At 47.1% G+C, this 18,080-nt stretch overlaps 1 protein-coding gene across 1 annotated transcript; it reads left to right on the top strand.

The window, feature by feature from the left end:
* The first annotated feature begins 456 nt into the window (after window positions 1-456).
* On the top strand, window positions 457-13,909 carry LOC135385625 (signal peptide peptidase-like 2A). Its single transcript, XM_064615071.1, has 15 exons — window positions 457-638; window positions 1,738-1,863; window positions 1,954-2,133; window positions 2,247-2,327; window positions 2,389-2,537; window positions 5,072-5,158; window positions 6,744-6,916; window positions 6,992-7,088; window positions 7,545-7,740; window positions 7,845-7,919; window positions 11,607-11,763; window positions 11,826-11,903; window positions 11,965-12,119; window positions 12,207-12,435; window positions 13,297-13,909. Exons 1-15 carry the CDS (start codon window positions 579-581, stop codon window positions 13,587-13,589), a joined length of 2,136 nt encoding a protein of 711 aa, XP_064471141.1. The 5' UTR covers window positions 457-578; the 3' UTR covers window positions 13,590-13,909.
* The last annotated feature ends 4,171 nt before the right edge of the window (window positions 13,910-18,080 follow it).

Raw genomic sequence — 18,080 nt, 5'->3', positions numbered from 1 at the left:
TGGAGCCTACCCTAGCAGCCGCCTCTATACATCCTTGGCGATATCTGAGTTTAAGGTCCCGTTCCGACATACAGCGCTTTGCTCCACACTCTTAAAAATGAACTTCACCGCATAGCACGTTCCTAGCCAACCGTCATCTCGACTGATATCGTTATCTGCCCTGATTTGTTGAAAACGGGAGACGTACGCCTTTTCTGTGACACTTATGCTGTTCATAATTGTCACAGAAAAGGCGTGCGCCTCCCGTTTTCAACAAATCAGGGCAGATAACGATATCATTTGAGATGATGGTTGGCTAGGAACGTGCTATGCGGTGAAGTTCATTTTTAAGAGTTTATCGGAAACGTTATCGTGGACACCTTCCGATCTACTAAAACTACATTCGTTTGTTGATCAGAGGTCGCAGGTGGTACCATGGTTGGCGGTACTCGTTCGCGTAGACAAGGAGGAAACAGTGTCTTCACGTGCTCGTTCGCCGCGCGTATCTGTGCTACTGTCAGTTCTTGGTGGTGGACCAAGATCAAAGAGGGAGGAAGAAGTAGTGGTTCTCCTGAAGGCATAGGACGATTCTTCTCGAAATGTGTGGGCTCCTATTCTTCTCGGCGGTTACTTCTGTCGTCCTGATGGCTACAGTAGAAGTAAGAAATAGTTGGTTCAGATATTATGCTGTCTTTCGTGTTACAGTCAACCGTCGATTTATGAACGGTTAACGTTCTTGGAAAAATCGTTCATAAAACGGAGGTTTGGAATGAAGAGGGGGAAACCGTTCACGGGTGTAGTTCCGTATCGGGACCACTCGTTTTTAAAAATCAGTGGAAGCGTTAGGAAGATTAATATTGCATAGAAGTGGAAGGAGGTCATATACTGAATCTAAAAATGTAAGAATTATAAAACTTCTGTGGACTAGAAGTTTTTTATGCATTTCAACAACCCTATCTGATGCACTTCTAGCGCAGGAGAAACACGGGAATGCTAAGCCTAACGGATTCGAAACCTGCCATCTTGCAAAAGGTAGGGTCGTTGAATAAAGCTAAATCACGTCACTTTAGTCAGGTTAGTCAAGGTTGGGTTCCACAGATTGCACAGGCACGCACTAGGTGGTGCGGGCGCCGAGACTGTGCCTCGGGTTAGATCAGAAGATCCTCAGTAAAGATGGCGGATCGCCTTCAAGAAACGGGCGATATACGTTTCACGCTGTGTACTAGGGTCATTCCTATTTAATTTCGTTACTAATTAGTTCCTCTTTTACGTAAAAGCGTTTGATTTTTTTTTTAAGCCGGTGGTCTCGATACGGAACTAACATCCCACAAAATTATTATTGCTTCTAATGATCAACCGCAAACATTTATTATGGATCAGTAAGTGATTTAGTGACGTATACTTCATATTTTATTGGTTTTGGCGAACATAAAATGTCGAACGTTTGGCGAATTTGAAGAAGCAACAGTTGGTGAGCTGCAGTTATTCTTCAACTGTCATCATTCAACTGCCAATTCATTCGAGTATTCATCTTACGATAACATTTTCAACACTGCTTGAATCAGGATCATTTCTAACGCAACGTGACTGCATTTCACAGCGTATCCCATCGAACGTATCGAACGTATACCTGTAGCCGCGTCACTTGTCAATCGTCCACGTTATAGATGCTGAGAGCGATGAGACGGCTTTCGCTTGAGCTAACCCGTACCAGTGCCCAAAAAGTGTCAACTTCATATTGTGTCTGTGTTTTTACAGTTCACATCAGGTGCAAATCCTTTGGATCTCGCCATGATCACTTTAAAAGGAGAGAAGCTGAACGAAAAACATTATTGCGTCTCCTACGCTCCGGCTGTCAAGGAGATCAAAAAAGAAAAGGAAGCTGTTAGTATTCCTTCTCAATTGAATTTTTGTTTTGGGACCGTTGCATAAAAGTCATTTACACGTCCGGAATATTTCTATTTCACTGGAAAGGTGTTCCGACCCCTGGTCAGCTTAGTGAATGACTCTGAGTGCAACTACGAGAAGCGAGGCTTGGAAGGCAAAGTTGCAATGGTTGAACACTGTTCCAATGACACCAACGACGAGATCATAATAAAGCTCAAGTCGGCGAAAGCGTCTGGGGCGATAATTCTCGTTGCTCCAAAGCGCAAGGTCTGTCGAGCGTTTCTGTGTCCCATTATTCGGAAAATTTGGGTTGCAAAGCACGTTGTCGGTATCTGACGAAATCGTGCAACGGACAATTCTGTAAAGTACGTATTTTACAGGCGAAAGAAATAGAGACAACGATAACAAAAGTAGATATTGAGGTGGTCTTCCTTCCCAACAAGACTGGATACGAGATAGCGGTGAGCGGTTTTAGTGCGTTCACGGTTGCATGTGTATAATAACCACATTTTTCTTCGTCAGAAATACGACACTGACCATAACAGCACGTTGTACGTGAAGCTCTTCTCGAGACCACCTCCATTTGATTGGAGTTTTGGAGTTATCTGGATAATTGCTGTTTTCACTGTAGTCTGCGGATCCTTTTGGGCCGGATTAGTGCAGCATGCTGAGTAAGTACTGTGGAACGCACTATACCTGTACTCGAACCCCGGGAAACGAGACAGTGGGAGTTTGTGGGACAAAGCTTCCCGTAGCGGTGCTGGTACGAAGGGCGCAGTGTGACGCTTCGGAGGACGCGATATGTGTCAGCATGGAGAGGAAGTGTAATGAGTTCTGCTGGACTGCGGTATGCGGTATGCGGTAAGCACGTATGACCCATACGTGCTGCAGCTCAGGGTTCAAAGTGGGCAGCAAGTTATCGTAGAGAAAGGAAGCCGAAACCGGAAAACTGGAAAAAGGGAACGATATTTCTGGTCTAAGCAGAAGTGAATGAAACCGAATACCTATTCCTCGTTCCGGATAAAAAAAAAAGTGTGTATTTCTTTGTTTGTTTTTTCATCCGGAACGAGAAATAGGTATTCGGTTTCATTCAATTCTGGTTCGACCAAAAATATCGTTTCCTTATTGTTTGTTATCGGTTTTCGGTTCACGCGAAACATTATACTTCTCTTTTCTTGCATGGAGATGTGGTACAATGGACTGGCTGCGCCACCAGTGTGGGCACATCCATGTGCTGTCCCTCGCAGCTCTGCAGTTGTCATTTGGCGCTCATGGAAGGATTGCTTCAGTCCTGTTTTTGTCTAGTGCTCTATTTGACATGATAAACACAGTTTTCATTTAAAGGTTGCCAGTTTCTTCGAAAACGTGTTTACATGAAGCGGTTCCAACCAGTACGAACCGATATTTTTTGTTTCGGAGCTGAACCGAGCCTAACCGTTTATAGGAAACAGCAACGAAAACCGGAACGAAAATCCTTTCAGACACCCTGGTGGGCAGTGGTGTCGGAGGCGATCGAAAGATCCGACACGGGGTTGCGTCCGCAGGAAAGGTCTCTGTGCTCGGGATGTGTTTGATGTGGTCCTCAAGATGTGCGGCACGACGTAAATTACGCGTGGGACCAGATTTTCACGTGGAGTGCAAAGCTTTAGTTACAGGCATGTGGTTTAAATAAAATCGACGTAAGCCTCCCAGAGTGTGACAGAACCGCTCCACAGTCACGTAGGCCATGATGGATTCTTGCGAGGGCGCCCGTTATGGGCTACCTTTAGCACGTAAGGTTAACTTCTTAGGAACAACATACCATTGGCCCGCAACGCATCGGGAGTCCTGATGTTACGATGTGTTTAACATCATGTTTGGCAGGATAGAATGTTGGGTGAGTGACGGGATATCCGCAGGGGAGTCTTGCAACGATCTTCCATCGCGCCGTCATTCGCAACCGCTTCTCCATATATCTTTCCGCTAGACGATTCCCCGCTCCAATGAGTCCGTCATTATCGCATGCAGTTAAGTGAGCGGTGTTGTATCGCTCAGCTGACTAGAGATCGAACGTCAGTCAACTACACTGCAAGCTCTATTCGTACAGCTTACTTGATTTTTGCACTTTACTTTTACTTTCTTGCCCTATCTGCTGACGGAGTGGTAGGAATAGACCGTGTCGGCGCTGCAAAGGAAGTCTTAAGGCTTGCCCATGGATGCAGACTGTGTAGGGAAATTGCGCCTCGTGCTATCGGAGTTTAAGATTCTCTGTCACCGCGAATCCATGGCAACTCGCGCAACATGTCCCTCTGAATGTGTGTGGTAAGCCATGCGTGCCCTTAAGAAGCGCTCCTGAGTTGGCAGGTTTGTTTTTGAAAAACTGCGCCTCTGCTATAAGTAGAGATGGGACGAATACAGAATTTTGTGAATCCGAATCCGAATCCAAGGAAGATTCTGCGAATCCACGAATCTTACGAATCTCGAATCTTTCGAATCCTTTCTTTTAGAAGGAGTTCAAAAAGCCAAGAAAAAAAACTTCTACTGGAGAGTGTTTTGGAGCAGAATATGATATATTTGTTTAATGAAAAAAAAAAAAAAAGAATTCAGTTTCGTTCGTTTCGTAGTTCTTAATTTACTTTAACATATTATTCGTCGACTACAAGAAATACATATATTCTCGAGTCTGATTATTTCCATAAACCTAAAGCAACAATCAAAAGCAAAACCATATTACTTTTAAACTTGTAATGTAACAGTTCCTGCCTGAACTCTTTCAGTCCAGAGCAATGTAAACAAAGAAACAAGAAAACACCCGTCGGTCAAAGAGGCTTTCAGCGGACTCCGGACGCGCCAATTTGAAAAAGAAACGAGCAAACATGGTCGGTGGATTCGAAAGATTCGATTTGCTGTTTTGGGCACTGGGATTCGGATTCCCGAATCTCGAATCCCTGCCTAGGATTCGTGGATTCACGGATTCGGTTGGCACATCCCTAACTAAAGTAACATGCTGATCTGGCAGGTAACTGCTAACCAGAGATGACTGTGCAAGTAGTTCCCTCATACTACTAGTAGAGGCACTTTGCAACTCCTCTCATTCACAAAGTTTTAACTCTTCGTTAACTTCCTTTCCTTTAAATCTTCAATTCAACTCTTGAAATAACACCGTCTGTCGAACTTGACCCACAAAGAGCCTCTTGACAACCAATCGTCTTTCTCATGTCTGTAGGTATCAATCGAGGAACAAATGCAAGAGCAAGAAAAAAGGGAAACCAGTTGCCCAACTTGTACAGCGGAGCAGCGAAGCAGATGTCCTGTAAGTGAGACATTCACGGCATTCGTGTAATTTGGTTTTCTAAGCATATTTAAATATCTCAATAGCGTGATTACCTATCATGTTGGATGACTTTTAAAAAATGGTTCTAGGTTCAGAACGCGCTTACGCGGTATTGTTTCAAGCTTCCTAGCTCCTTGATGACAAAGCCCAAGTGTGCTGGTGGCCCACAAAAGCTATGGCCTTCTCCAGAAACGATTCTCCTACTTGGCAGCATTTGGGCGAATGAATCATTTTTATTGTAAAATTTAATACATTTATGGAACGAAAAGAAGCGTTATCTGAAGATCAATTCTGCATAGTTGGATACGTGAGGTATACCCTCTTAAAAGAGCTTGGAAGATACCTCGAACATATTTCACTGCGTGGTATAAGCGTACTGCCTTGAATAATTCTCACCCGAAATATTTGGTTTGAGAAGCGCACATCTTGAAAGAGCGCGCGCAGCGTCGGCTACCTTTACTACCTCCTTCTGGTGTGTTGTGTGTGTGTGTGTTACATCATCGCGCACTGACTGGCTGCTGAAGATCGTGTGCTACGGCGAGGGAGCAATATGGCCATTCGACTGCTCTGTCACACGCGGGACATGTGACGCAACATGCAACCGCTAAAAAAAAAAAAAGAAAAGAAAGAAGGCGCGTGTCACCCTATTGGGCGGCAGAGATGACGTCGCACATTGGCAGAAGCATTGCGTGTTGCGCTCGTACTTTCTGTGCAAATATGCAGGCCAGGGGTTGTAAGGGGTTGTGTTTGTGGGTCCCATAGGATGGAAGCAGCTATATTCCGTATTCAGTGCTCATTATTTCGAATAAACTCTCAATACAACGCAGGAAGAACAACAAGTGCGCGCTATTTCGCGATGCGAGCTGGTTGTGGTGAGCTCCCACTAGAGACCGTATTTTTTGTCTGGAATTGCATTGTCGAACGTACAGTACAAGACATGGACTCCATAATCACATAACATTGGTATGATAAACGTTCCAGCACTGCTCCAGCTTCTGTTGCGCACGCATCTGCAATGTGATCCACACTGCTCCGCTCGCAGTTGGTAGGGCTCCTCGCGGTGACTGCGTAAGCTCCGTTACGTAAAGTTCCGTTTTTCGAGCGTTGGCTATAATTTATGATTTTGATCACGTTGATGCGCCTATTCTGTTCTTGCCACCTTGTGTGACGTCTGATATGCGTCTCGGCGAGGTGCATCCCTACGCGTCACGGGCAAGGAGCACCCCTCGCACGGCACTAATTGATAAAAAAATGCGGGAAGGGGCACTAATTGGTCTAAATCAGCACTTTTATTTACGTTTTAATTACAAACAGCGCAACGGGTGTATCTCGTTCCGCTTGCATTATTTTCATGACGAAATCTTTCATATCGCGAAGAGAAGTGTTAGTGCCCCTTTAAACGTCCACAATACGAAGCTCCTCGTTGCCGGTTGCTCCTATCAATATTCAAACACTAAATGCTATAGAAAAGTAGAACCAGCAAAATCGTAAGGAAGTGTTAATGGAAAATGGAAGAATACTAAAGACTGAACGTCAAATAAAATACAAATGTTTACGTCCGCAGGAAGACTTGTGGAGTTCCCATGGCTATGCTCCAGGAGAAGGCAGACTTCACAGAGTCGGGTGATGACGCTGACGATGACTTTTCAGTTCCCATTTCGGCAAAAATTGTCATCATGTTCGTGATTCACATGTGTGTCATGCTACTGATGCTCTACTACTTTTTCCGGTACCTCGGTAAGGCTTCTCGGTTTCTGTTGGCTATCTGTGCTCCACAACCCTACCGAACATCTAAAGCACTATCTGTTCCAGTGTACGTAATCATGTTCTTGTTTGCGATGTCTTCCTCGGCTGCGCTCGTCGCCTGTCTGGACCCTCTCGCCCGTCGCATTAATATTGGAACAAGGAGGCAAGTATAGGTCTGCGATCGAAAATGAAAAACCTGGCCGGTGGCAGAGCTGCCTCCACAGGTATTGTAATCACATTGCCTCCACAGCGCTGTAACACCGCCTTGCCGAGACAAATTATTTGTGCGTACCCAGCTTGCTCTGTCCGTGTCAGAGCTCTGTCCTGACGCGCTGCCCGTGCCAGTCCTTGTCTTTAGTGTGTTCTACAGTGACCAGAGCTATTTCTATTTTAATAGAGATCCATTGCGTGTGCGAAGGACGGAAGATTATAATGCTACAAGGGTTATCTGTTATGGCGGTATGCCCTCCAATTACGAAAGGGAAAAACACCAAGCGGACTCAGATAAGGGACTGTGGGACGGACGTTTTAACTGCATTCATACAACCAAAGATCGAGCCGCGCATGCACCGCGCGTAATGACAGACAGTGTGATTGATGTACTGCACCCGTTATACAGGGTACCGAAGATTCTGGCATCTTGCTGCCAGGCGCCCCTGGAAATCCGGGACGTAGTAGTCCTGTGCGTGGGCTTCAGTGTGGGCATCACGTGGATGGTAATACGACACCATGAGTATGCGTGGGTCTTGCAGGACATACTAGGCATCGCATTCTGTATCAACATGCTCAAGGGCATTCACCTGCCAAATCTCAAGGCACGTTGTTCCAAATGTCAGTTGTGCTTTACCAGTTCAAATGACGCTGTGATATCACCGATTCCCTATATACATATAAAAACGCCACACCTATCTGAATGCAGATGCTGTGCCTCCTTCTCGTGCTGCTTTTAGTCTACGACGTGTTTTTCGTTTTCATCACTCCTCTACTTTCAGCAGTAAGACATTGTAATTTATCGGAATTTGTCGGGGTTACTTTGTGATTGTAGCGATATACAGGATGTTTCACGAAAAATGAGATTAAAAATAGAATTGTTCATTGCACATCAAAAAGACGGACTGCATAGTGTTACCAGTGGTGCGAGGATACCCAAACTATTTTTGTTTTTAATTAATTACTGAAATTAATTAGTCAGTTTTTTTCGGTATAAGGATTTGAGCTAAAATGTCAATGCGAAAGTTGTAGCGGCCGATACGACACGAAACCCGTTGATTGCAACTTTGTACGTTTATGGGATCCTTTTTTCCCGGTTCGAAGGGCTAACTTTGGGGTTTGCAAAAAATCGGCGCGGGACCTGTCGCAGACGCGTCATAGTCAATGAAAAGACCGAATGTGAAGCCAAAATGTCAAAATGTAAATGAGAACTAGTGTTATGTTGTGCCTTATCTCTTGATAAGCACCGCGGTCTTGCTGTTATTTCATTTCACTTGGTGTTTTACGCACGCAAGTTATGCACGCGTGCCTTTGGGTTCTAGATGTCGCTAGGCGGCAATTGACAACCTTTAAACGAGCGATACAAAGACTATTGGTGGTTTGGGACTTGCTGTGTGGTCGTCCCTTCTTCCATCGTCCGTCGGCGGCAGTACAAATTGGCGACGAGGCTTAAGGAAAAGTGCATTCCCACCGCCGGGAGATGAGCTACTTCGCGCTGCAGCCGCCAGCACAGTTCCTTCCACTGCCGGGTGAACCAGACTTGCCATGGGAGCAATGGCGTGTAATTTTCCTGAACTACCTGGTTGCCATTGCCGACGCCAATTGCACGGAAGAAGGCATTATTACTGCATTGTCTGGGGGCCGAGGGACAGCGTGTGTACCAGGCCTTGAAAACAACTGTAGCAGTCCAAGTTGATAGCGCAAAGAAGGAAGATGGCAAGCAGCCGCACCTATTGGAGCAAGCGCTGCATCTTCTTGACAAGAGGTTTGGCAGCACGTCGAATGTGACTGTTCTTCGACACAGATTCCGCGTAAGAAGGCAGCAACCGGGGGAGGCTACAAAGGCATTCGTCGGGGAACTACGTTGCTTGGCGGCGAGATGCCAGTTCGAGACGTTTGAAGATGACGCCATTCGTGACCAATTATTGGAAGGTACTGCCGTTCCAGGATTACGTGAGCGGTTGCTCACGGAAGGTGGTAGTCTGTCGTTGGACGCTGCAGTAACGTTGGCCACTACTTTCGAAGATGGTGCGAAGGCGGCCAGGGAGTTTCAGCATCCCAGCGAAGTGCAGCAAGTAGACAAGAAGGGCTATCAGCGCGGAGGAAGGAGGTGGCAGCAAAAGGCAGCAGACCGACAACCAGCAGGACAACCGGTCGGTAAGCAGTTGGCGTGTTACCGATGCGGACAATTCGGACATTTTGCTAATGACGGGAAGTGCAGAGCAGTAAATAAGAAATGCAAAGGCTGCGGGAAGATTGGACATTTTATTAAAGTATGCCGGAAGTCAAAGGAAGTCAAAGCTGTTGGCGCGGTTGAAGATCTTGATGTGCTGAAAATTGAAAACGGACATGAAAATCAGGTGGGGGTACGCCGAAGTATATGTGGGGAATGTCCCGATGAGATAATGTGTCAAGGTCAATACGCGCAGCAATGTCAACGCAAGCACCTACTGTCGCTACCGCCGCAGACACTCGTGAACTTCAGTAACAAGAAGACAACGGTATGTGGATGTTTCCACGCTACGGTTTCCTTTAGTGGCCGTGCTGCGACGATACTGTTCTATGTGGTGCCTAATGGGACGACGTTGCTGGGTCGTGACGCTGTCAGGCAGCTGAATATATGTATTGAAGGAAAGTCCCTGCAGTGCTTGAGCGTCGATTGGAATGACAGCGTCTTGCCGCCAGGTTTGAGAAGAGAGTTTGGGCATTTGTTTCCTCGTGCCAACCCGATCCGCTGGTTAAACAAATGCCCAAACTCTCTTCTCAAACCTGGCGGCAAAACGCTGTCATTCCAATCGACGCTCAACCACTGCAGGGACTTTCCTTCAATACATATATTCAGCTACCTGACAGCGTCACGACCCAGCAACGTCGTCCCATTAGGCACCACATAGAACAGTATCGTCGCAGCACGGCCACTAAAAAAAAACGTAGCGTAGCGCCGAAGATTTACGCACAAGGTTCACGTGAAGGAGGACGTTACACCGGTGGCGCAGAAGTTACGTCGCTTACCACTTACGTTGCGGGACAAGGTTTCCGAAGAATTGGGAAAATTGAAATGTGACGGCATTATTGAGAAGGTGGATGAGTCGCCTTGGGTGTCGCCGATTGTTATTGTCCAGAAGGATGGAAACATCATATTGTGTGGTGACTTGCGGGAGCCTTACAAAGCGATAGTGGCAGACTCATATCCGGTACCAACTGTGGAGGAACTTTTGAACTCGTTGGCAGGCGCAAACTACTTCGCAAAATTGGATTTAGCATCTGCTTATTATTAAGTGCATTTGAGCCAGGAGAGCCGCCGGTTGACAACTTTTATTACGCATCAGGGACTGTATAGATTTCGGCGTGCGCCTTTCGGGCTTGCATCTGCGCCATCCGTTTTCCAGAGAAGTTAATGAAGCAGTTACTTCGAGACCGTCAGGGGGTAATTGTGTATCTGGATGATATTGTGGTGTTCGGCAACACGAGGGAAGAATACCGACGGAACCTACGTGCAGTCTTGAGGAAAATTACCGATTCTGGGCTGACATTGAATAGAAAGTGCGTCATCGATGCCGAAGAAATCCAGTTCTTGGGCAATAGGTTGTCCTCTGGAGGAATCTTGCCGGTACAATCGAAGATTGATGCTATCCTGAAGGCGCCAGCACCCCAGAGTGAGGAAGGACTTCGTGCGTTTTTGGGCCTCGCTGGATATTATGCACGTTTCGTGCCCCGATATGCTGAAGTTGTAGGGCCATTACGTAAGCTCTTGCGAAAGGGAGCGACGTTTATCTGGGACGAGGAAGCAGAGGCAGCGTTCGTCAACGTTAAGCGACTCCTTCTGTCAGCGGGACTGTCGCGGCCGTTTGATCCCAGGCTGCCGGTGATTGTGACAACTGACGCTTCAAGTTGTGGAATTGGTGCTGTGTTGCAGCAGCGAGGTAAGAAGGGGCTACACACTGTGGAATTTGCATCGAGGGCGTTGTCTCCTGCCGAATGCAACTATTCCACCGGTGAACGAGAGGCACTTGCATGCATCTGGGCTTGCGAGCGATGACATATCTACCTCTGGGGCAGGCACTTCACGTTGAGGACTGATCACCGTGCATTGGTTACCCTTCTGTCTACGAGGGGACTGGGTCACCGACCGAGGCGGATAGTTCGCTGGACGGCCAGACTTCTTAATTATAACTACACTGTGGAACACAAGAATGGTAGTGAGAATGTTGTGGCGGACGCACTGTCCAGGTTGCCCCAGTACTCCAGTGAAGAAACTCAGTTTGAGGTCTTCGTTCAATAACAGGACGGTCGTGGGCGCTGTGATCCGGCACTCCTGGCGTGTCTCCGACGGGTCCCGCGTCGATTATTTTCGTGAAATAGATTGTAGAAGTGCTCCGTAACGCCACCGTGTTAAGATAACTGGTATTGCCATTATTCCGAACGTCCTGTACCGAAGTATCCTTTCGAAATGCCCTGCCCTCTTTGTCAGACCCGCGAAAGTGTAATGGTCGAAGTAGCCAGAGGCGGGTCCTCATCGGAGCAGCTTCCGATGGTGATTAAGTTTCCGAGGCTCAACCACAATAAATTCGAGATCTGCATGCCGATGAAGTTCTCGATATTGGGACTCGGAGACATCCTCGCTCCTGGTGAGCATTACGGCTTCGCTAATTTGAAGCTGGTTTCAGAAGCATCTTTGTTCGGTGTACAGGTCTCCTGATCTCTTACTGCCACGCATTCGACCTTTTGGCACTAGGCACGCGCTATTACTTCTACGTCGGCTGTGTAGGTGGGTACAAGCGGCGGTTGAACAAAAATGACTTGCGTTGGTTCATTGAGTATCTTTTCAGGGTATGCCGTCGGTATGGTAGTGACATTCTGTGCGTTGCATCTGATGCGAAGTGCTCAACCCGCACTTTTGTACCTGGTGCCATGCACAATTATTCCGACAGCTTTAGTCGCCTACTACAGAGGACACCTCTACTCAATCTGGAATGGCGTTCGAGTAAGCCTTACGCATCCTTGCCCTACAACTCCAGCGCCCAACGTCCGTGTTCTGAATGATGTTTTCAATTTTGTTTGGGAATCTCAGTTGTCCAGCACAGCAGCGTCGGCCCCAAAGCCTTTGACCGTCAAAGAGCACGGTGGTGCGAACAAGGAGGAGGAGGGAGAACCGAAGAAGCCCCATGACCCTTTGATAAAGGGTGACGGTGCGGGAGGGTCACGTTCGTGTTCCGAAGCCGAGCTCCTCCAAGGTACAGAACCCGACCGTGAGACACCGGTCAAGACACATTACAAAAAGAACAAGAAGGCCAATAAAGGTAGGGGTGTGCAATAACTTGCCTCTGTAGCCTATACAATGTTGCCGAGCGCAACATTGAGACTTGAGGTGCAGGAAACAAGCGGGAGCTGCTTATGCGTATGAAACGTTAAATTACGCATGTCCAGTCGATGCGGAACCATTCTGCAGAGGGAGTGTTTTTCTAAAAATGTTTAAATGTCTAAATGGCAATTAAACCATGCAAGTTCAATAATGCATTGTCAATTGATTCTGGTATGGTATATGGTACGCTTCCATTAAGTAAACTTTCGGTAACAGATGCAGCACATACTTAATGGACTGCTCAGGCCGTACGGATGTGATCTAGGATTTTGCACCCGCCGAAGCATGTGCAAATTACCCTTGCGATACAAACACGAGAATAAGGCGATTTCGAACACACTGAGGATCCGCATGGCCATAATTTGGCTAACACGCGTTCTTCAATAAGTGCTGTTGATCTCCAGATGCAAGTATGCACAGATACTCCCGTCTTGCACTTCCATATTCATTAACTGCAGGTCATCTTCAAGAAAGCACTAAATGAGCACAAAGCTAACGTCTATCGAGCGTCCCACAAGTGCTCGCAATTAATAAGTGCCGTTTGCGAGAAAAGAGGCTCACGCAAAGAAAAAAAGCTCGGCGAATTCGACGGTGTGCCACAAAAAATATCTTTCGCTTAAATGAGATCTCGCGAGCAAGGTTGACAAAACTAAGATTTCCCCCTATTCATGTGAATCGTAGCAGGTCAGCAGCTTCTGTCGGCTGGGTTGGTAAAAGTACGCATGATGCATGATGTAGTGTAATGAGCAACTGTAAAAGCTGTATTTGCTGTTTTCTTATCTCCACAAACCACAATTAGGGCGAACTCTAGATGCAGCTGCGCCACCGGCAGAAGGCACTCCAGCAGAGCATGAAGGATCCATATGTGACCCTCTAGGGTCTCCGGCGTCTCCAAGCGGCGATAGGACTCCATTCTTGGAACCCATCAAGCTAAGAGACATTGGAACGCTGGATGCTGAGCCAGAAGTCGTGCCGTCCACATCTCGAAGGAAGGCTCCAGGGCTCTGGGATGGATGCTCGACTTTTGTTACCAATTCACATGGCAATGCCTTGGAGACCCTCGCAGAACCTCCATTTCCCGTTCCACTCTAAGCTGGGTTCTCTTTTCCGTGTACACTAAATACAAAATATTCGTATTCGTATTCTTCGGCTCATCTCTGAACGGTATGAGTAAGGCTTCCATTCCATGTTGTCATTTGCAGGGAGCAACGTTTAGTAGTTATTTTCCTTGGTACCACTTTTCAACCACCGCCACATTCGTTTTGTACCCTTTATGAGAATAAGAAAACATGCGTATGTGGTTAGTAAGTACCCAACTTCCTGTAATTAGTGATATCACTGCGACTTTTCGCATGCCTAATGTAGGGGCTGAGAAGCTGCAAATATGCGAATAAAGCCTAACTCAAGTCTGCTTTGTGGCCATCTGACACTCTATACCTACACCTCTACACCTGCCGCATGTTGCTAAAATGAGAAATAGAATCCTTGCCATTCTTTCACAGCGGGTACTATGGTATATTGCATGCGCGTGTGACAACGTCTCGCGTCCTACACGGTATGCCGTTGCCTGTTGCGTGTACACGCAACTGCTGATGGCTGAGACTATGAAGTTGGTCGAGCTCACGCTGCTTTTATACCCCTGTCACACAGGTAGTCTGAACGATCATTGAAGCCAACGGTCATTGAACTAGTGTGCCTCAATACTAGCTTTAATACTAGCACATCAGATTTCCGTACTTAAATATATTGCTTACAATTTCAGGCAAATCTCTTGCGAGATCGCACGTCGCAGAACCGCAGATAGTAGCGAGTTTTAGTTACATCAGATGGGGTTCACGACAACAGTTCCGAAAACATGATAAGCCCATCGTCCTGACATTTTAGAAGCATATAACATTTGCGAAGCCAACCATTTTGTTTCACTTCACTAAAGTTGGTTCGTTATTAACCTACAAGTTACATTATATAAGAATAATAATAATTGTCTAATAAATCTGTAAACAATTCGTGGCTTTATGTTGATAAGCAACCAGAGCCGCGTTTACATGATGGCGACAGAAGCGCATCGAATCGAGTAGAAAGCGGAATGAAGTCGATGCGCCACCGTTTACATGGATGCGCATCAAGTTTAGCTCGAAACTAGCGCCCCACGGTGCACATCTTCTTTTCTTTCTTTTTTTTTTTCCTTCGCTCACAAAATCTACCATGCAGCCAGCTATGCTGCAGCCACACGATTTCTTCCTCACCCCCCAAAGCGCGCCCTCCTTTTGTTTTCTATGAGCATCTTTCAAGCGCATCTACCATCCCGGTCCACGTCTTTCTCGGGAATTGAATTCGATGCGCTACCCTCGCAAATTGACCGTTTACATCAGCGCACCCAATGCGACAAGTCCAGTAGATGCGGTTCTGTCGCATTCATGTAAAGGCTGGTTTAGAGTCCGACGTAGTTTTCGCCCATCATTGTGTTCTGCGCCGACAGCCAGTGTTCGTTACGCCATGTCCTAAAGGATGGCTTACAGAGGGCGATCAAAAATTTTTCAGGTTAAAACATCTGATGCAAGTGTGTGTGTGTGTCATTTTAGCGCGAAAGGTTTTGATGTGTGCAAATTGTTTCCCAGAAAACTCGCATAAACATGGCTCGGTGCGTTCACCCTTAACTCGCCACTCCGGGTATAACGAAGGGAAGAAGGTATGATGTCACGTCATCAATGACGTTACAGGGGGAACTCGTTCTGGTTCGGGGGTCAGTGGGGGTCAGCGCCCTGTCCCTTTGCCACCGTAAACCAGTTTTGCCAGTTTTCCTGGAGTAGGTCACTCTATCCTGGAGAATTTGGGACAGAAGGAGCGGCTGAATAATGACCGAGCCAGGAGCAATCCTTTTTCAGAACTCCTTTTTCAGAACTCCGAGTAGCAGACGACAGCGGAGTAGCAGAAATTTCTTTGGACCAATCAGCGACCCTGTCCTCGGTAGCGTCAGCGCGAGGTCCCAGGCAGATCACAGGCTGGTACTACTCCCCACCGCCGTTGCGCGCGGTCGCTTTTTGTGGCGTACTTTAAATTCAATTCATATCATTCATATTCATATTCATCAAATTCTGCGATATTTATGACTCTGTGGTGTGAATTACTTCACATGGTGCATCTTACTGGCCAACTTAACAGTTTTATAGGAAGAAAACGGTGTTCAAAAAGACCTCTGTGCTACTTTAAGGCGCGGATATAGTCCGACGTAACTGTGCTGCGCATCCGCGCGCTGCGCCTGACTATGCGCGTCTGACTATGAACGCATATTGCCCGTATGGCTTGGCGTGGCGTGTTTGACCGCTGACTGCGACGAAAAAGGAGATATGGGAAATGCGGTAGCACTAAAACTTGAAAACCCTTTTGGAACCCCCCTTCAGAATGCTACACAACCCTTCAACGACCCTTCACAAACGCTACACAACCGGTCACACGACCCTACAAAACGCTAACTCAAGACAGCATCCGCAGACAAACGAGCCTTTCGGGCTTGCTCTGTTCAGCTTGGTGTCGCTGTCTCGCAGCCTTAGCTTTTTTTCGTCGCCGATCCTCCGCACAGCTTTCATAATCCATGGCTCGGCCACGCAGACACACCTTAAACTGCCGACCACCACAGCTGGACCTGCACTCCCTGCGCCGCGTTAAAATCCTTTTGCAACTCCCCTTCACAATGCTACACAACCCTTCAACGCACCTTCACAAATGCTACACAACCCTTCACACGACCCTAGACAACGCTAACGCAAAACATCATCCACGGGAAAACGAGCCTTTCGGGCTTGCTCTGTTCAGCTTGGCGTCGCCGTCTCGCAGACCTAGCTTTCTTTCGTAGCCGGTTCTCCCCACAGCTTTCATAGTCCATGGCGGGCCCACGCAGACACATCTGAAACTGTCGACCACCACAGCTGCACCTGCCACTTCCGCTACGCCGGCGTCGCGTCGGGATATCCACGTGCCCTCTCCTCCTCTCTCGGAGCGCCTCTCTCCCCTTCCGTGACTACAGACACAACACGCCGCGATTCTTGCCTATCGAGGACTCTACACCTACACCTACACCTACGCATTACATGAACACTAACGCATTAAAACTTCGGAGTATATTTGCGTCTTTAGAGTCCGACATAGCGGGGTGTAACGACGCGCTGCTCACCACCGGCAAGCAAAGCCAATCGCACTCAAGGGTATTTAAAATGCCATATCTCCCCCGCTCCTCCTAACGTTAAGCATCTATCTTACCTAATATTAGTCCTCCCCCAGTTGGAATACGCTTCAGCTGTGTGGGACACCCCCCGACGACCGTTCTTACAAATCGACGTGAAGCCATCCAAAACCGTGTTACCAGGTTCATCACTAACAATTACTCGCCATCCGCTAGTATCTCTTCTCTAAAGCAACAAATAGACCTAGAAGATCTATCTGGACGCAGAAGGATCTCCCGATTATCACTCTTTCACAAATTCTACCACACTCCTGCCCTCGGATCATGCTACATCAATCCACCTCATCGGATTTCACCCGGCATTGATCACGAATTCAAGGTAGCTCGTCATAAGTGAAACGCGTCTTCTTTCGCAAATTCGTTGTTTCCTAAAACACTCATTGAATAGAATAACCTTCCACCTAATGTCGCTACGCATTATCGACCCTTCCAGCTTTCGCGATTCCATAGTCGCCATGACTATATGACTCATTCAAAAGTAACTCACAATATCAACCATCATCTTATATGTTGTGTTTTTGCATCTTGTTTATGTTGTTGTTAGTTAGCTACTGTGTATATTGTTGTTTCTTACGCCTGTTCTACCCCAGTCCACCCATGCAACGCCCTCTACAAGGATTTTTGAGTGCCAATACGTTGAATTGAATTGAAATGTCACTGCAACGTGTCATCAGGGCCTCACACCTACTCATTTTTTAAAAACAGTACACGCTTAAAACAGCCAGTACAGCCGCTTAAAACAATTATTCGGATATTATTTATCGTGCAGCTGCAAGTAGGGTCCGTTCTCAGGAGCACGACGTCACCATGGAACATTGGTTCATAGCAAGAACAACAAGTTCCAGTGCTCTTGAGAAGTGACTATGCCACACACACGCAAGCCCGTTTAATGGTCTCCTCACGTTCTTCCAGTGCGTGCGCAAGGAGGAAGTCATGATGTCGCCTGCTTCAACGAATCGCCGCATATGGCTCCAGACACCGGCTTTCCGTGGCTACCACGGACTTGATTGGCGGGCTCTTCGTCACGTTGTTCAAGCGAACAGGCGGCTATCGCTGTCAGACATGTGTCGATAGTGTTCCCTCAGATGTCGGCCCAGGGCGAACATTCGCAGAGTGCGTTAGTCGTGACGTTTCCCACATATGTGAGGCCGAGAACGGCGAGCTCTTTCATAAGCACCCCCCTCCCGAAGAGGCTATGTAAATCTACGTGCAAGTCTGCTCCAATTACGTTACGTAACGTAATTGGAGCAGATTTGCACGTACACCCTTAAAAAAGTTTTCTACTGTCTATAGACATTCTATAGACACCTACGAACCTTTAGTCTGTCTATAGAGATCCTATA

Source organism: Ornithodoros turicata, chromosome 2, assembly GCF_037126465.1.
Source record: "Ornithodoros turicata isolate Travis chromosome 2, ASM3712646v1, whole genome shotgun sequence".
In the NCBI taxonomy this organism is placed as follows: Eukaryota; Metazoa; Arthropoda; class Arachnida; order Ixodida; family Argasidae; genus Ornithodoros; species Ornithodoros turicata.
This window is presented reverse-complemented; position numbering and strand designations above follow the sequence as displayed.